The 20,820-nt window shown below is 39.3% G+C and overlaps 1 protein-coding gene across 1 annotated transcript in view; it reads left to right on the top strand.

Moving 5' to 3' along the window:
* The first annotated feature begins 25 nt into the window (after positions 1 to 25).
* nfia (nuclear factor I/A) overlaps positions 26 to 20,820 on the top strand; it is a 268,526-nt gene continuing 247,731 nt past the window's right edge. Inside the window, 2 exon segments of the mRNA XM_037770557.1 lie at positions 26 to 318; positions 320 to 349. Of these exon segments, the coding sequence (XP_037626485.1) occupies positions 253 to 318; positions 320 to 349 (96 nt within the window). The 5' untranslated portion in view covers positions 26 to 252.

Raw genomic sequence — 20,820 nt, 5'->3', positions numbered from 1 at the left:
TCATCATTCTGCTTGGCTGTGTGTTGTGTGTGTGTGTGTGTGAGGGGGTGTGTGTTTTTCCCTCTCTGAGCAGATGACTGCCGCTCACCTTGCCACGGGGTCTGCATGAGATTGGTTCATTGTCAAGGAGCTTTTTTTTTTTTTTTACCCATGATTCCATATGGTATGGAGCGGGCTACATGTTGCCCAACATGCCAGTGCAAATGTTTTCTCAATAGGTGTCTTAGTCTCCAGTGAGCGCGTTCGCATCAGATGAAGCTTGCTGACAGCGTAATGGCAGGGAAAACCTCGGAAGGCTCCATCAAATGGCAGCTCTGCCTACGACATCTCAGCCAGGACCTGGTGGATGGTAAGTTGGCACAACATTTTCTTTTTTTCTTTTCTTGCTTTCTTCTCCTTCCTCTCTTTTTCTTCAACCAAAAGAGGAACATTCCCTCCTCCTCTTTCTCTTCCTTCTTCTTCTTGTGGCTTTCAGAAACGTCGCACCACACAGCAGCTTTGTGTATTATTTTAAAAAAAAAAAAGCTCCCTGGATTTGTGACCGGTTCGGATTGTTTGTTGTTTTTATCTGTCAGCGTCCCGTCTCCGCAGCCCCCTTGCTGTGCTCCCCTCTCTTGTCTCGTCCCGTTAGCGGACGGGTGCCAGCTCGGGTCTGCAGCCGCGACCGGGGGTTTGTTCCGTCCTTCTGCTGTCGAGTCTCCTCTTGTCATCCTTTACTCTTGTTCCATCTAATTAACAGGAAACTTCTGCTATGTTTTGCTCCCTGAGAAATACCAAAGCTGAACGTCGCGCTCGGCTCCTGAGCTCTGACACGTCTCCGCCGCCGTGGCAATTACATCGCGCCAGGGAGCAAAACCCCCCACCTCCCTCACACTCACACCCTTCTCAGCGGTGTGTTCCGGGACACGCCGGGGCTCCCGGCTGCAGCGCCGGGGCCACATTTAGCAGCTTGTCGTGGTCAGCGAGGCCAGCCGACCTTTGACACCCCCGTCACCTGCCGTGGTGGCTGAAGTAGAGAATAGAGGGGGGGTGGTGAAGTCCGAGCAGGGAGAAGCTGGCAGACAAATGGGGGTTTAGGGGCAGTTTTGGTGACTCCGCTGAGAGGCGAGGAGGGGGTCGGGGGAGTTTTGATGGTTCACAATAGTCTATTGTGGCCGGCTCGTCCAAATGAGCCAGAGAGATGAAAGAGCTCCTAGTGCTGAGAGTTCGTTAGAGGACAGCTCATTATTACTGTCACTGTTACATTTAACACTTTACTACCACAGACTGATGCTGTGGTTAGTTTGGTGCACGGACGCTACAGGTTCCTCTCCTCCTCCAGCCTCAGTAAAAAGAGTTGTGTTGCCAAAGAGACAAAGGCGGCTTTATCCTCTCCGTAACAGGACCGTGAACTTTGTGAATTCCTCTCGGTCAAACCAAAACCACCACCACCCCCCCCCGTCCCCTAAACACACACACACACACTTTCACCGTGCAGCCCCACCACTAGCAGCAGCAGGATGACGGCGGGCAGCCGTGGATGTTGATGGGAGTTTTTTTTACTCTTCCGGCCGCCGTGGCCGTCTGCTTAGGGTCCGAAGAGTGTGTGTGTGTGTGTGTGTGTGGAGGCTCAGTTGGTGGGTGGGAGAGTTTTGTTCCCGGGTGTGTGTGTGTGTGTGTGTGTGTGTGTGTGTGTAGGCAGGCAGGAGGTCTGAATGTGCCGGCCGGCTCGGCTGGAGGAGGATTTTATTTTGAAAATAGTTAGTTTACATGGGGATTTTATTCCTTTATGAAAGAGATTTGTTGTTTAATATCTGATAGTGAACAGTTATCTGCACTCTGATAAAATCTGCAGTTTAAGGCAAAAACGTGTAATTTTCGTTGATATTTCTGTTGTGCTGTTTGTGGGTTAAAAGATATTTTGGTGAATAAAAATTTGACAGTTATTATGTGACTTTTTGTTTTAATGAACTTGAGCCCGAATAATTTTACGGTGTCACCATGGGCTGTCTTTCTCACTGAGTTGTTGTTGTTAATTGTCTCTGTCACATAATGTGTCTCAAGTAGGTATCACAGATCTTCACAGACTTAAAGAGTATCGGTTTTACTTGCTGCTACACATACATCTGTTTTTGAATTTTAAATACACAACGAATAATACATTCATACGCTTTGTGTCTAAAAAGGTATTAGTACTTGTCTTTGTATTTAATTATGGATTTAAAAGTTGTCTCAGGGTGTCAGTTACAGTCTGACTTTTATAGTATAGTTTGTTATTGTTATGTTGTATTCTTAATTTTTTTGCTTTCATGCAAGATGACTTTTCTAATGATAGTAAAAATGAACAAAAAATTACTCTAATATTGAAAATACAACCAGATTACGGAAATATGGCACATTAAAATTAATATTTTTGGACATAAAATCTAATTTCCTTTCAAATTATTTGAATTCATTGCTGGCTTTATTTTTTAGTATATATTGTATCTGTATATTAAAAAAAAGACACAGCACTGGAAATCTGTGCAATAAAATTCTCTCAAACTAAATAAAAAAACAAAACGTCTCTCTCTCCTTTGAAAATCAAACCATTTATCAGTCATAAAACAAACACGTTCTGAATAGCTTTATATATTTTATTGCGATTGTGACTGACGCTCCTCTGCTAAATGATCATAGCGGGGTAATTAGTCGGAAAGAAATCCGTCCGGGCTTCAACATCAGAGTCTGAAGCAGCAGAAAAGGATTAAAGTGGCTGAAAGCACAAAGAGGATTATCTGCTTAAAATCTATAAAGCAGCTGTGATGATTTCTGTCGGGTTGTTTCAGGGAAACGGATCAGTTTTTTTAATTTAGTGTTTAGTTTTTAATCTCATTTATATTTAGATATTTTCTAATTCCATAAACTGCGGTGAAAACTGCTGTTTGATGATTTAATTTTGTTGTCGTCAGTTGATATATTAACACATTGGTATATCAATGGTGCCAAGTGGAAGCAGTTTTTGCCCATTCATGCTCACTATAAAATTAAAACCATGAAAATTACATACCTTTTCATGCTTTTAAATGTCATTAAAATTATAAAGTATGTAAATCTGTAATATGTCCGTCATTTTAATTTTCACACTATTTGCTATTTTGTTATTTTGAAAAGCTGCATGCGGCTCACACAAAAATAAAAATTGCTTCTAAAAAAATATATAAAACAAAACATTAATTTGTATTTTATTGCACCCATGAAATACCACATTTACATTTTTATTGATAAATTTCATCTGAAATACGCACTTCTCATTTTATGCCTCTTTCTGTATTTTCAGTCCGTTTTTGTTTTTAACATTCATTATTCGTCTGTTCGTTTATACCAACATGTCTTAACAGTTACATTAAATCCCTGAATGCTTTCCACCTCTCTGCATCACTTTGCATCCAGTACCATTATTTTAAAATGAAACACATTAATAATCACAGTTGAATCACTGCCAGTTTGTATATATTGAGCCTGAATGTTCAGGCTTCCAGTAAAATGACTTTGAAACCATTTTGCACCGCCGACGACTCGTCCTGCAGCTGAGGCTACAGCAAACACACTACAGTGTAATCAGATCTTATTAATATTAACATTTAATACCACAGTGTGAAGTAAGAGAGCCCAGGCAGAGCCACTTAGAAAACACTAAACAACAACTAGAAGAGGAATATAAAAATAATAATAATAATGATCCAGCAGTGCTCCTGGCCTGTGTGGTGTCACGGGACATTTTCCCAGAAGATTTGTAAGCCTCATAGTTTTTTTTTGATTAAAAAATATATAAAACAGGTAAAAATCACATCAGAATTTGCATATAATCCATGGGGAGCTCCTCTGTGAAGACGAAACAAAATCGTCTGTAATTCAAATTGACTTTAAAACCTGAGGACTCCTATGTGAAACAATGAAAAAGGTTTGAAGAACATAAACAAGAAAACCAACTGATCTCAGAGATAGAATAATGAAACTCTGGTGAATGGCGGCGACTCTTTACGTATATGTGTGTGTGTGTGTGTGTGTGTGTGCGCGCATCCCATTCTTTCACCATAGGGTGTAATGGTATTTCTGCGGCACTACAAGGTGATGGCCCTGTAATCCATTGTCAGTGAGCCCCCCCCCCAACACACACACACTCCCTGTTGCTATATACATATCTGTCTAATGTGTTCTTGTCTGTGACATTATCTTTACACTTAAAATAACAAGTAAACTTGGTTTTGAGCTACAAATTGTATGTAACTTTCTTATAATTGTATATTTGCATTTGATTGTATTGTACATGAGTCCTCTTCAGGTAAGCCTATGTTGAATATATCTATATATATATCTATATATCTATATCTATATATTTATGTATATATAGATATATATATACATAGATATAGATCATAGATATATAAATATATGTTCAAGTAGGCATATGCCTCTCCTTTCTGTTCACTCTTAATGTTATATTTCAGAGACTCAAGGCTGTATAAAATACAGGAGAGTATCTCTCCCATTGTTGAAAAATATTTGTCCTGTATGACACCACAGTTATCTGGTGTCTTTATTACTAAAGATGAAAATAAAGAACGGAAAGAAATACTAGTAGAAGTATATCAAAAACACTAAATACGAAGCAACAAGAATGAGAATATTAAAGAATTGTCGGTAAACTGCTCGGTAACAAAGAGGTGGATGGTGGAAATGATCAAGTCCCAGTGACCTGATAGCGTTGGTTGTTTGTGTATACATATTTACCTGACAAGTAACCTCTTATGGTTGTGTGAATTACAACTGTTGTCTCTCAGAAGCAACGCGTGACATTATAGCCCCACAAAACCTGTTAGGGAGGTGGACAGATGGGTCAGTAAAGTGTCAGAGACTGCTCTTTCTTTTCAGTTTCCTACCACCTTTCTCTCACATTTAACAAGTAGTTTAAGTTACCTTTACTTAACCATATATGTTGTTGTTTTAGTTAGGACTGAATATTTAAGGAGGTGGGGTTTGTAGAGTCACCTGGTGATAATTTAAAATATAACCAAGTTAAGATTAGCTGATGAATCTGACAGAAATGAGATGTGTAGGTGCAGGTTATAGCTTCAAAAAGGTTCAGATTAGGATGCATGTTTTAGGTTTCTTGGCCGCTGATCAGGATATGAAATCTCAAGATAAAAAACGTTGGCCTCTAGTAACTTGTGTGACAGTTACAATGATCAGAATGAATCCTTGTTGCTCTCCTGTATCTGAGTTATCCCTCCCGATCTGTTTGGATGTGTGGAGGAGGCGAGCAGGGGCGACACTCGGCTCTGTGAATCAGCGGATCGTAGCGGACTGACGGCGGCTCGGCTCTGTGTTTGTGGTCTGTGTGAGGTCCAGTTCATTAGCCAGACTCTCAGAGGAGGGTCGGACTGCTCCCATGAGTCTGACAGACACAAACGTTAATGAGCTCGGTGGAGGAAAACTGAGAGAAACACAGCAGAGCAGAAATCAGCAGAGGAGACAGTGGTGGATGAACATTAACTTATAGTCTGAGGTGGCAACCTAAATGTAGATGATTCAAAATCATCCGTTTAAGGTACCTCAGATTTTTATTGGACACAGCAAAACAGGAAAACAGAAATTTTACAAACCTAGTCTTGTCTCAAAATTACCAGAGTGGTGCTAAAGGAAGGCAGGGCAGCACAGCACGATGCCAAACCAATATACACCGTAGAGAGGAATACTGCATCATATACTGTACGACAGTCCAGAGCACCTGCTGTTCCAAACTAACCTCCAGTAACAGCCTACATGTCAAGCAGAGCAGCAGCAGCCTCAGAGCTTTTAGTGTCTACACAGGATGCATTCAGGCATAGTATTGAGTTAAGGTCATTCATGTTTTGGCAGCCCAACACTCAACCCAATGTAAGAAAATAGTCGCGAGTATAATGCAAGCCCTTATGTGGCCAGTGTACTGTAGATCGCTGTTCCTACAGAGGGACTGTCAGAAAGACGCCAGAACAACGTGGCTGAAAGACAAGTTGTGAGATGCCTTCACTCTCATGTGACATGCATGATCATCTTGGAGCATAATTTCTCTTAACTCTTCGTTATTAATGCCTGCTTAATGTCTAATACGCGCCTAGAGGTTAAAGGGATTGCAACCACTGTAGAAATGATTGACAGCTGACAAATTTATATTAATTTAATATATTAATTGTGTCTTTCATCATATCAGCTAGCTAAGGTGTATTGATAAAAATTCGGGCTGTTAAAGTTAACACGATAATAACGCGTTAACACTAATTTCTTTAACGCATTAACTAGGGATGCTCATTTTGAAAAATGCTCTTAACCGATAACCGATTATTAACCGATAACCGATTATTAACCGTTAACCGACAAGATCTATGCCTCGTACCAGCTGCAGGAGCACAACAGATATTGGTTGACGGGAGTCTCCAGTTCACCGTCCGGGAGAGTTAACTTAGCAGCTACGATGCTGCGTGTAGTGTCGCGGACATGCAACCACTTTCCCAGTAAAAGTCTCCACTGCACATTTAGTTTAGTTTAGTTCGGCATAAGTTGTGTATTAGCAGCTTTAGCATTGCCGGAGGCTTCGTGCTCGCCGCCGCCACACGTAGTCTGCGTAACTTTAGTGAGTTTCCAACAGACCGTGTGTGTGTGTTGGTGGTGAGTGTGAGGTTGTTGGTGGCGTTCTAGCTGTGAACGTAGGTGTAGCAGTGTGTGTACAGTTTATTTGTCGGTGAATAAATGCTACTAAACTACAACTCCTCTTCTCCACTCAAGAGAGCCAGAGATCGGAGCCGACTTCCTGTATCCTGCAACTCCGGCTCCGCCTCTTAAGGTGGGCTGTTAAGGTGGACCAGCTTTTCTCCTTAAAGTGACGAGCCACTCGAGTTAATTATTAACATTTCTTTTAACCGTTTAACCGATAGCGTTAATCGGTTAAAATGCTTAATGTCGTTTAACGGTTAAACTGTTTATTATGGACATCCCTAGCATCAACGCAACTTGCAATGTTTAGGTTATAGCGGGCTCAGTTTTAAAGCTAGAGTGAAGATACTGGTATCATAAGAAATTAAAAACCCTAAGGAAATCCATTGGTACCAACAGGGTTGGAATTTGCACCAGCCACCAGCCAAAAGCTGGTCAAATATGCAAGTGGCTGCTAGATTTGCTTCACTCACCAGCCAAAAAAAAACAATGGTAATCTATCGAGTGGCTGGTATATTTTGTAATCTATCATCCACAGTGGCAGGTGGACAAAAAAGTTAATTTCCAACACTGAAAATACCAACCATGTTCATACTAGCTTGTTGCGAAGGAGATTAATAACCGTCCAAACATATGCTAAATTTTCGGAGAGGAAAAACTGGCATGGCCATTTTCAAAGGGGTCCCTTTGACCTCGGACCTCCAGATCAGTGAATGTAAATGGGTTCTATGGGTACCCACGAGTCTCCCCTTTACAGACATGCCCACTTTATGATAATCACATGCAGTTTGGGGCAATTCATAGTCAAGTCAGCAGTTTGCCCATGTTATGATTTGAGCATATTGTTTTATGCTAAATGCAGTACCTGTGAGGGTTTCTGGACAATACTTGTCATTGTGTGTGTTATTCATTGATTTCCGATAATGAATATGTACATACATTGCATAAAGCAGCATATTGCCCAGCTTCCATCTTTGATAAGAGCATTAAATACTTGATAAATCTCCCTTTGAGGTTCATTTTAAACAGATAAAAAATGTGCGATTACTTTGTGATTAATTGCAATTAACTAGGACAATCGTAATATAATTGATTCATATTTTTAATCGATTGACAACCTAATAAATAAACATCAGTAATCAGAAGTAATTTTTAAAAGAAAAATTAACTTGGAAAATGTTATTTGGGTGTGGCCCTATATTCACTGAACCAGGAACAAAAAACTGTCAAACTTTGAAATGAGACATAAACTGGAATATATTTCAGTACTGTCTGAATATCTTTCAGCTCAAACTTGGTGACTTGTAGTTTGAATCTCCTCCATTTAAATGACAAATTCAGCCGCAATGTTTCATGTTTCCTATAGATTTGGTTCAGCTGTACCTACTGTATTTAGCTGGGTTCAATTGACGGTCAGAGCTCAAACCGACAACCTTACTATAGAGTTCAGGACGTTAGAGGTGATGTGTGGAGTCACTTCTCCCAGCAGGTGGTTGCGTCAACAAATATCTGCAACGCTAACTGCTGCAAAAAACACAATGTTTCTTTTTCTATTTCTATTTCAATGCTTGTTCCACAAAGATCGAAGGTGTTTCTCTTCTGATGGAGCCAGGCAAACAGTTTCCCCTACTTCCAGTCTTTGTGCTAAGCTAAAGCATTCCTGGATCTACACTACCGTTTGGAAAGTTTATAATCAGCTGTTATATTGATGTTTTGAGCGGAAATTGATACGTGTTACTGGACAGTCGTTAGGAAAAACACACAAAACATGAGGAATAATTTTCATAAGATATCATGCAAACCGTTTTATGAGGATACATTGACTCAGTGGTTAGATTGAAGAGGTTTTTAAACTGTGCGGTATGTTCAGCTGATGTTCCAATACTGCTAACCCTAGAATAACCTTCTGTTTATATTGTGAAGTTTGAAGAAGAGCTTTGCTAAAGCATCACCATTGCCTGTTAATTTCACCTTGTTCTAGGCTGCATTATTGTGCATTTGACACTTAAACAGGAAGCTGTTCCTGTTTAAATCTGCTCACATTTTGATGCTGAGCTTCCAGTTTCTTTTTACCAATGACTGATTTCTTCTATTCTTATTGATCTGTTGCTCAGAAGGATCGTTCTCTCTTTCTGCCCCTTCACTTGTCAGTCTGGTTGAACAGTTGTACAGCATTTTGTTCTCCATGTCAAAACAAAATACATCTATCTGTAAGGAGGACTTTCTACAAGTTAAAAGCATTTCAATCAGGAGAGACCCCGTATCGAAGAACAATCATTTATGACATGGTGCATGATAGAAGAATATGCAAAGTCTTTGGCGATTAGACTCCATGGTGACGTAGTATATAAAAGGGGGTAGTGATGCCATGATGAGATTAAGATATATTCCTCCCCCGGAGTCTCGACACTGGTGGTGGTGGTGAAGGGAGTAGCTGAAGATCCAATGAAGGAATGTAGAGCAGGCATGGGCACACAATTGATGAAGACTGGAGGTGATGGGGTGGAGGTGGTTGCATGGAGTCGCACTGAATTGAAACTGACAGCAGCAGAGAGGAGAACAGTTTTAAAATGTGATTGCAACGATATGATTGGCTCATGGAGAGCGTGGCAGAATCTGTTTGGTTATCTAAGAGTGAACCACCCACAGTCAGCTGATAGAGTAGGAGCCAGTAGAGAGAGACAGAGAATTGTATATATGTGTATATATATGCTTTTGTTTTTATTTTGTTCTTTTTTTCTCATTATTGAATTGATGCTTTGGCAATATTGTTCACCTAACAGTAATGCCAATAAAGCATATTGAATTGAATTGAATTGTAATGGACAGAAAGGTTGTGAATGACAGAGAGTTTAAAGAGGGTCTTCCTGTCTGAACTTTCCCATAAGCTTCATGAAAGACCATTGAAACATATAGATTAGTTCTCTCAGACATCTGACTGGACTCAGTCAAGCTGTTGTGGCAGATTGCAAAGTTTTGAGCGGTAATGTATCTCTGTACTGGACACACAGACATGAAACTAATATCCTCATCTGAGAGGAAAAGAAAATGTTGCATGGTCCCTTTTAAAAAAAAAAAAAAAAAAAAGACTTGACCTTGTTGTTATTCATAGTTTGATCAGCTGATGGAAATGAGTCACGTTTTCACACTAATTTTACCTTTTCAGCACCGCAGAGTGCACACTGAGACGACACAGGAAGGTTAGATATATACGTGTGTGTGTGTGTGTGTGTGTTGCAGAGGGAGTGTCATATTGTGGACAAGATGTTTCCAATTTGGAGACGGCCATGAGCGGTAGAGATGATTAGAGAGGAGGAAATTGGGGGATTAGAATTGTCTGCTTGAACTTCCTGAGTCCACGGTGTGCTCGCTCGCCCACCCCTCTCTCTCTCTCTCTCTCTCTCTTTCTCTCTCTCTCTCCGTCCATTCGTCCTGGCTGTCTCTCATCCTCCTGTGGTCCTCCTGTGGTGTGGAAAAGTGTGAGGACACATCGAGTCCTCGAGCTCCCGGTGTGTCTCAGGCTGTCGCCGTCCAATGGACATGACTCACTCCTCTACTCACCTTTTACCTTTCCGTGTCTTTTTTTTCCTGCTCTTCTTTCCTCCTTCCTTTCCCTTCATGGTTCCTTTAATTCTTTTCTTTTCTGTCCCTTTGTCATTCCTTTCCTTTTCCTTCTCTTCATCTTTCCAGTCCTTTTATCTTTACTTTGGTCTTTCTGTTTCTTTTCCTTTCTCTTTCTTTTCCCTTTGTCTTTCCTTTCCTTTTTAATTATTTTCTTTTGTCTTTTCGTTTCTTTCTAATCATCTTTTCTTTACTGTTATCTTTCTTATCATCTTTTCTTTCCTTTGCCACCTTTCCTTTGTTCTTTCTCTTCATAGTTCCTTTCCTTCAATTTTCTGTCCCTTGGTCCTTCCTTTCCTTTTATCTTTCCTTTTCCTTCATTGGATTCTTTTTCCTTTCCCTACATCTTTCCTTTTGTATTTACTTTCCTTTTTTGATCTTTACTTTTATGCTTAGTTCATTGTATCCTTATTTTCGTCTCTATGTTCCTTTATCTATTTCTGTCTTTTCCGTTTCCTTTCTTTTGTCATTCCTTTCCTTTTCCTTCTCTTCGTCTTTCCTTTCCCCTCATTGTACCTTGTTCTAATCAACAAGCATGATAATCACATAAATCACATCCCAGTGGGCTGATATATGTTTGTACCAGACATCAACAGAATCAGTCCCATATATGTTTTTATTTTTACTTTCTCTAATGAATCTTTTTTGCTTTGAGACATTTCAGAATTGGAAACAAGTGTTAACATTTTTCTGCAGTCTCTTAAAGACATATAGTCTTCATAAACACGCAGTACAGTTGACATTTCAGAGGTTTCAGCGGAGTGTGTTAAAGTGCAGCAGGATGACCTGACCAGGTGCTCTGATTCTCTGTGTAATGCCGAACAGAGCGGTCGGCTCTGCAGCTTCTTTATTCCTGTTTTTTGGTCCAATAAGTGACCGGAGGCTCGGGGCTGTAATATCCGCTGCTGTGCTGCTGGACTTAGCGAGGGAGAGCTGAGCCCGAGGCGACTGCAGGGAAACCCAGCCGACCTAAAAAAGGAGCCTTAAAGGAACATTCTGTCTTTTTATTTCTCACAGGCGTTTGGTAGTTTTCACTGATCATGGTTCTCAACCAGGGGTCCGGGGACCCCCAGTGGTCCTTAAGGGAGTTCCAGAGGGTCCCCAGAAAAATGGGGAATAGTTTATTTTCACTATTTAGTTCACTGTAGAAGTGAGCCCAATGTGAGTAAGAGTCATAAGAGAAATTATTCTAATCATACATGTAGGTTTCACTTCCTCCTCGGTTATCTCTTCAACTGTAGTTGACATCTATAGACTTCTCTTAGAAGTCTAGAAGTCTTAATCGTATCTAACAACTAGGGCTATCAATTGATTAAAGTATTTAATCGTGATTAATCGCAAATGAATCACACATTTTTTATCCATTCAAAATGTACCCTAAAGGGAGATTTGTCAAGTATTGAATACTCTTATCAACATGGGAGTGGGCAAATATGCTGCTTTATGCAAATGTATGTATATATTTTTTATTGGAAGTCAATTATCAACACAAAACAATGACAGATATTGTCCAGAAACCCTCACAGGTACTGCATTTAGCATCAAACAATATGCTCCAATCACAACATGTCAAACTGCAGCCCAACAGGCAACAACAGCTGTCAGTGTGTCAGTGTGCTGACTTGACTATGACTTGCCCCAAACTGCATGTGATTATCATAAAGTGGGCATGTCTGTAAAGGGGAGACTCGTGGGTACCCATAGAAGCCATTTACATTCACTGATCTGGAGGTCAGAGGTCAAGGGACCCCTTTGAAAATGGCCATGACAGTTTTTCCTCACCAACATTTAGCGCAAGTTTGGAGCGCTATTTAGTATGACATGGTTGGTACAAATGGATTCCTTAGGTTTTTCTAGTTTTCTCGTCATTCTAGCTTTAATATGGAGCCTGTTACAACCTAAAAATCGCAAGTTGCGTTAATGAAATTAGTGGCATTAAAACAAATTTGCATTATTAAACATTATTATTTTTACAATTATCGCGTTAACTTTGACAGGCCTATTAACAACCATAAACTTTTCAGATTAAAGTCCCTGAACCCAAATCGTATCAAATAGGGGTCCTTGACACTCAAAACGTAGAGAACCGCTGATCTAAATCACTGTGTGGGGAGGAAAATCTAAGGTGAAGCATTGACGTTGTCAACCTTAAAGTCCACTAGGGCTGCACCTAACGATTATTTTTTTAACGATTAATCTAACGATTATTTTTTCGATTAGTCGATTAATCTAACGACTAATTCATCAATTATTAGAAATATTTTTTTTATAAATAAATAAATATCAAAAACTTGACTCATTATTATTTCAATACTTTATTCAAATATCTTCTCTTAAAAACATATACATAAAACAAGAATATTATTATGGCATTATTTCACAACAAAAAATATCCCAGTCTTTGCTGGTAATTTGTTTTCAGTCCAACATAAAATTTCTCCAAAATAAAATTAAAACAAGAGCTTGTATTGTAAATTCATGTAAAAGGAATAAAGTGCAATGTTCTTTTTGTAGAAAAAGTCCTCCACTCTGCTTTGTTTCGTCCTGAAAAAGAGACACAGAAAGCCCATTAGAATAATGATAATAGTGGCACATTTTAAAACAGGTCTAATTTCCACAGCACTGTTGTGTTATGACATTAGGCTAATAATAATAATAATAATTCTCATCAGTATTTTTACTTAAGTACTTAACTTAAAACTTAAAATGGTTTAGACATGGATTTATTTCATCACTGTAATAATATGCAGTTAAGATAAACACTAGCAAATGTACTTTTGCATCAGTGTGGAGCAAGAGAGAAATAATTGAAACTATTTATAGACTAACAGTCACAGACTGTAGAGCAATATGCAATGTTACTTTAAGCCATTTTCTCACTTGTACATCGCTGTTAAAGTAAACAGAAAAAATAAAAGGCCGAATAACAACATTAGATGACGCATGGTGTAACGTTACGTTACGTTACTATAACCGTGGTCCATAAAATACTTTTAACATGGTGGTGATAAAGAAACATTTTAAAAACAAACTTTAAATGACTACTGCTAACAGAAACACGCCCGCGCTTTTGCAATCTTAATATATCATGCCTGGGTGATGAAAAAGTAAACAGGACTTACGGCGGTGTGTTGTTGCTGTCTTCTTCACTCAGCGCTCTGGGATGCCTTCTTGTCAGGTGATGGTGCATTGCACTTGTACTGCTGTAGTACGCCATCTCCATCCTGCACAACTTACAGAGCACCACATTGTTGGGTCTCTGTTTGAAGTATTCCCACACCTTTGATGAACGTTGGAGAGGTTTTTTGACGCTTCTTGCGCTCTGGGGGAATCAGAATCCTGCTCGGACCGGGCGCAGCGCATTTTCATTACGTCATCCGATGCGTCGACGCACGTTACGTAAATCGACGTATTTACGTAATCGATTACGTCGACTATGTCGACGAATCGCCCCAGCCTTAAAGTCCACTGCATTTCAAAGATACACATTACATGGACAAAAGTATGTGAACACCTGAACAATGGAGTCATGTATGACAGTGTAACATCATGAACCTGCTGCAGGTATTTGCTCCCATTCAGACACAAGAGCATTAGTGAGGTCTAACACTGATGTAGGGTGATCAGGTCTGGCTCACAGTTGGTTGAGACCAGTCAAGTTCTTCCACACCAAACTGAGAATTTCTTTATGGAGCTGGTTTTGTGCAGGAAGACATTGTCATGTTGAAACAGGAAAGGGACAAACACAAACTAATCTAATTGTATGTTGGAGCATTAAGGTGCTAGTATACTCTGTCAGAACTGCTTGTCGGATGGTCGAATAGCTTTGGAAAATGTCAGACTGTTACTTTAACTTAATTTCCAAACTAGTAGCCTAAAGTAAAGGTGAATGAAGCAGTGAGCAGGCGATGGTCTGCTGCAGCAGTAGAGCAGTGTTTTGTTCCTGCTGGTGGGGTTGGCAGCAGCTTTGCTCTCTGGCTGCTGAACAGCAGAGATGGAGGAAGAGCTGGAGGAGCTCTTGTGTGAGAAAACAGACAAACTGGTCTGGAGTCAGTCCAGATGGATAAGGAGGGGGCAGGAACGATGCTCAATTCAACTGACTGGTGTCTGTGAGAGACGGATTCTCAAACCGGTACTGTGCCCTCTTTACATACTGGAGGACTGATTCTGTTCTGGTCTGATACCTAATATGGACATCAACACCCAACACCCTGTAACCATATCAGACTATTTTTTTTGTTTATTTTCATATATGTTTATTTATACATATTGTCCACATATTTGAGTTACAGAGCTCCGATGTTAAAGGTGTAAAAGATATTTTTACATGAAGAGATTATTGTAATTGTTTGACACTAAAGACAATCTTAAGAGGATTTTACAGCAGATACATATTTTTAAATTATGTTATATATACAATATAAGCTTAGTCTCTTCTTCACTGTCTGAACGATTTGAATGAAGACATTTTAGTTCAGTGAAGTGAATACATGAACTACGTTGTCCACTGTTTAGAGGTTTAGGCAAAGGGTGTATCATTCTTATCAGAGAACTGAACACGGTTGTATGACTGCAGAGTTAGTTGTGTGGGTTAAAAGTACTGCTTGACAATACAGCAGGATTTATATTTTGGTTTATTTACCACTTAACTTAAAGTTTGGCTGACATGAGGTGTCGATGATTTGTGGTTTTAGGAGCTGTTGTGTTATTAACCATATATTGAAGCTTTTATAAAAATCATATATTACATGAATGCTGAATTAGAAGTGAAGGGGACAAACTGAGCCCTAATTTGTGGTTGCAATTTTGTAGTTTATGTAAAAACTGAAATTTTTTTTTAAAAACTGTCAATGACTATTTCACAGAATAAGGAAAATCCGAGCATTTAAAAAACAAAAAAACATTCCAATTATGCCCACCCCCCCCCCCCAAAAAAAAATAAAATAATAGTGAAGATACCAATAATAGTGTTTTAATCATAACATTGTTTTTATCTGGGAATTTATGTGGGTTTTTGTGGTTTATTTATTGTTCAATTATCATTCAAAGTAGTTACATTTTAAATATATTCAGTATAGAAATACTAGAATATGCCTATAAAATACATACCCACAATGAGTTAGTTTATTTTTATTGGAGAATGTAAAGTCTTCGACAACTAATTTCTCAGAAAAAAAAAAAATACAGAGGACTTGACCTTAGTGACCAATCAACAGTATATACAAAAATATATTATATCAAAATATCAGAAAATGATCAGAATGAATACTTATTTTTTAGAAGGTTTTAAGAGGCATTTTGACTCAACAGATAAATAAGTTTATTGGTGTAAACAAGCAGAGCTGAAGATGTAGGTGTGTGTGTGTTTACTGTTGACCGTGAGTGTGTTACTGTATCCAGAGGATCATCTGCCTCTCTGGCCTCTGACCTGCTGCTGACGCCTCACCATCAAGTCGACTCAACCGAGGCGAACACAGATACAGGATACTCTCTCTCACACACACACGACACATACGCTGCTGCATCATTAATTCAGGTGTATTATTATTCCAAATGAGAGACGACAAGATCGATTGATTCAAGTTGATTCACACGCACACGCACACTCACACACACACACACACACACACACACACACACACACACAAACAGACACATTGTTAGTCAACCAAGTCTCACTCCCAACCTTTGGCACCGTAAACCAACGCACGGAGGCACCCTTTAGCAACAGTATGTGACGAACTGAGCTTTCAACTAACTCCAATGTAAACCCACCTGCGGCATTATTTGGAGTGACGGTCGGAGAAACTGACGTAGTGTTTATACTGTTAGAGTCCACTTAGGGCGGGCGGGAGGGGTGGCGGATAGGTCAAACAAACACAAGACTGTCAACCAGAGACCGTTGTTTGTGTCCCGTGTGAAACTAAAAGTAACGTTGACTTATTTTGTCGCGTTAGTCATGTGACCCGTCGGTATCGTCATTCACGTGACCCGTCGGTATCGTCAGTCACGTGAGTCGCTAGTCACATGAGTCGTTAGTATCGTCAGTCCTTTCAGTCACGTGAGTCGCTAGTCAGTGAAGTTAACGTCCACCACGACTGTTTCCTAACCCTACCTCAGTGGTTGTGTTGCCTAAACCTAACTTCCTGTGAAAATGGAAGTTTATTAAGCATGTAATGAGCGTGTATTGACACACTGTCCCTGGTCCGTCCAAAAGTAACATAAGAGGGGTACCTCATGCGTCGGTCTCCGATGCCGAGGGACACTGACCAAACGGCGGAACTTGATGAGTTGGGAATGAGAATATGTTGTGTTAATACTTTTCTATACTTGTGAGGACCCTCATTGATGTGATGCATTTCTGAGCCTCAAACCTGATCCTAACTTAACCTTAACCCTAAAACCAAGTCTTAACCCTCTTAGACCCTCGAAGAAGTGAGAAACACACAATATATCCTCACTCAAAGTGGTCCTCACAAGAAAAACAAATCACACAAAAACACAGATACACACACACACACACACACACACACACACAGGTGAGAAGTAACTATCAGCTCACTAACACCTGGACAATTTAGCACATAACATTGCTTACATATTAACATTTCAGCTGCTTATTTATAACTGTTAACAATTTGCACGCCCACTTTTATGTTCAGTCTAAGTTCAATAATACTTTATTTTGTAGATTCCACTTCCCCACAATTTAAGTCAAATGTTGAACAGAGTACTTTTACATGTCATAGAATATCATCTATTTTTTTGTTTCATTAGTTTCAGTATTCAAGCAAGTTCCTTCCTCTTCATCCCTCTTCTTCTGTTTTTCCTTCTCCTGCTCCTTTTCTTCCCCCTCTTCCTCCAACTCCTCTTTATGTCACTCTCCCTCCTCCATCTCCAACTCCCTCCACTTCATCACCCCCTCTTTGTCCTCTTCCTCTACCTCCTGCTCCATGTCTGTTCCTCCCTGGAGAAACATGGCTACCAGCCAAGACAGCTGCTTCTTCGTCAGGCCGGTCCGTTGTTGTTTTGTGTGTGTTGTGGAGATGTCCTGCTGGGAGGAGAAACAATAGGACAGTGATGATGATGATGGTAATGATGATGATGATAATATCCCTGATATCCCCAAACTGTTCGAAGATAAGACAGGTGATATTCTATTTTTTTTCTTATTGTCAACAAATCCCATATACAAGCTCAAACCAACAATGTGTCAACCCGTTTCTCAATACATTCTGACTTCCTGTCTGTGACTCTCAGCTCCAAACCCATTGGTTCCTACTGAAGATGTAAATCTTTAAAAACATCTCACAAATTTATAGTTAATTAAAAAAAAAAAAAATACTTAGTAATTTCCTAAAACAGCTGGTCACTATAGTTTCTATCAAAGAAACAAACAAATAGTGGATTTGTTGGGGAATATTTTCAGTGACGGATGAATCCACATTTGGTGCTCTAGTGCAGTGGTTCCCAAGCTATTTTCCTTGAAGCCCCCCCTACTTGTATCTAAGAAAAGCTGAGTTCCCCCGTTGTCATCACCCTAAAAAAAATTACAAATCCTCCAACGAAATCCTCAATTTGAATAAAGTCATTCAGTGTACAAAATTAGTCTTTTTTTATCAAATAAACTTTCTTTAATGAATATAACTCGTCAGTTCCGTCAACATAAATAAAGGGATGACGTCTTGACGAATTTACCAAGCAAATGCAGATACATAATACAATCTTCTTTTTTTGTAGTGCCTTAATTAATTTACTATAATAGTGTTAGAGCCAAAACAGACTTTTTGTTATTGTGGTTAAATAAATGTAATTTATGATGCCGTTAGATTGCTGCTAGACTGCCCCGTTATGACCGCCCCATCATGCAAATTTCCCCACTGTGGGACTAATAAAGGAATATCTTATCTTAATACAGGTGCGGGCCTCCATTTGTGTGCATGAAGCAGGAGAGCAAATAGGTTGAGTAGCAAAACTGTCTTTTTAAATAGTTTTATATACAGACCTTTGTATAAATGATCCATTAAGTGTGTTATTATGATTTTAGTTATACATAAGCAAATCTAATTTTGACAACCTCAGAGCAGACAAGTCCTGGCGCACCTCCTGTGATCTTTGGCGCCCCAACCAACGTGTTTTAGTGAGTATCTGTGGCAGCAGGACGGTATATGTGGGGTTGAGTTAAAATAAACTACAGTGTGTGTGTGTTCATGGTAATGAAGGAACATGTCACCCAGAGCAACAGGGATTTTCATTGATGTGTTAGTTAATAGTTGTTGGACAACAGTGGAGCTCTATAGCACAGAGGAAGAAGAGTTACACACACAATACTTGTCAGTATATACATTCCACATACTTTTAATATGATGTTTGGTGGACAGGTGTATGGACAGAGTATCTGTACAGTTTATATAGTACCCCCCCTCCTCTCTGACCCTAAAGGATTTCTGTTAAACAAAGTGAGCATTGTTTCTTTCTGCTCTGTGTTGTGGCTCGTTGCCAGTCCAGGCTCAGTATCAAACAGACGCTGCTGCTTTTCTCTCTCTCTCTCTCTCTCTCTCTCTCTCTCTCTCTCTCTCAGTATATACATTGAGACAACAGAAACAGTTTTCTATTCTCTTTAAACACAACCGTGATGCTCTACATACTGTGTGCTGTGTCTTCTTCAACTGGACTTCAGGAAGTGAAGTGGAAGCTTAAACTTATTTCACCTAAGTTGTAGTTGGTGTGTACAACATGTCAGCAGAGCATTCACAAATAATATGATTTTGAATGAGGTTTTCTTATTTCTGGAACAGTATATACTCACTGTTTACTGACCTTATACTCCCACCACCTATTTATCATTTGTAAGCTGCATGTGAACTCTTAAAACATGTTTTTTTTAACATACTCATAATAATAATAATAATAATAATAATTAACTTTATTTATACAGCACCTTTTAAAAACAAAGTTACAAAGTGCTTCACCTGGTTGAACCATTATGTATATGATTTATACACCATAACTGGTCAGATGATGCACATGAAGCGTGTGGCGTGTTATGAAGCATATATTTAAAACAGTTGATAAACCAATGTGTTCATCCTTGACCTCGGAAACAACAGTCCGACAAACAATTCTTCGCTCAAAGTCCATATAGATTTCTCCCAGAGATTTCAACTGGATCTCATGGCCTCCATCAGCACATCATGTTTGCTCAGAAGTATTTATGATTAAATACTTAATTTACAAATGTAACCCAAGCGTGATATTTTATTCATTTATATGATTACAGCTCTATTAAAATATGTTGTCCAGCATTACTTATACACTAGTTACAGATACAGTTTTGACAAATACATTCATAAACACTTAAAAAACGTTCTTTTATGCTACATTCAGCTACATGTTACAAAAATGTGTTAATTGTTCATATACTGTTCATAAATACTTAATGGTGCCCATATTTTCACCTTTTTAAAGTTGTTTCTAACCCGTCTGATGGCTCGTGTTGTGACTTTAAATTGTCTAGTTTTACTCTCCATGTATGTATCAGAACCAGTGATGAACAAAACTACACATTTCTCTTCATGTTCTTTTAAGAATCTAGAGCTGTGAGGTTTTTCAGACATTTGGCATCCTCAGCTTCAGCACCAGGCTCTCGTACTGAAGCAGCTTCTCTAATTCAAAAGGGGGTAAACCTGCCTGGTGGAAGCTTTCCAGTTCAGTTGCTGCAAACTGGCCTGATTGGATGGATTTCAGTCGTTTGTCGGAGAAAGCAGCCAACAGAGGTGGAATGTAACTAAGTGCCTTTACTCAAGTACTGTACTTAAGTACAATTTTGAGGTACTTTACTTGAGTATTTCCATTTTCTGCTACTTTATACTTCTATTCCACTACATCTCAGTGACAAATATCATACGTTTTACTCCACTGCATTTCATCTGACAGCTGTAGTTACTTTGCAGATTCAGATCATTAATACAAAATATAAAACAACTAACTGATATATTATTAGAGCTGTCAAAGTTAACGTAATAATAACACGTTAAGGCAAAGTTGTTTTAACGCCACTCATTTCTTTAACGCATTAACGCAATCGATCTTTCCGAGGTTGTAGTGGAGTCAGAAAACCTAAGGAATCCATTGATGCCAACTGTCATACTAGGTTGTCGCAGGGGAGGCTAAATAGCGCTCCAAAGTTGCGCAAAATTTTGGCATGGTCATTTTCGAAGGGGTCCCTTGACCTCTGACCTCCAGATATGTGAATGAAAATTGGTTCTGTGGGTACCCATGAGACTCCCCTTTACAGACATGCCCACTTTATGATAATCACATGCAGTTTGCCATGTTATGATTGGAGCATATTGTTTTATGCTAAATGCAGTACCTATGAGGGTTTCTGGACAATATTTGTCATTGTTTTATGTTGTTAATCGATTTACAATAATAAATATATACATACATTTGCATAAAGCAGCATATTTGTCCACTCCCATGTTG

The sequence above is a fragment of the Sebastes umbrosus genome, chromosome 5 (genome assembly GCF_015220745.1).
Source record: "Sebastes umbrosus isolate fSebUmb1 chromosome 5, fSebUmb1.pri, whole genome shotgun sequence".
Taxonomy (NCBI): domain Eukaryota; kingdom Metazoa; phylum Chordata; class Actinopteri; order Perciformes; family Sebastidae; genus Sebastes; species Sebastes umbrosus.
The sequence above is the reverse complement of the archived record's forward strand: the minus strand, read 5'-3'. Positions and strand labels throughout refer to the sequence as shown.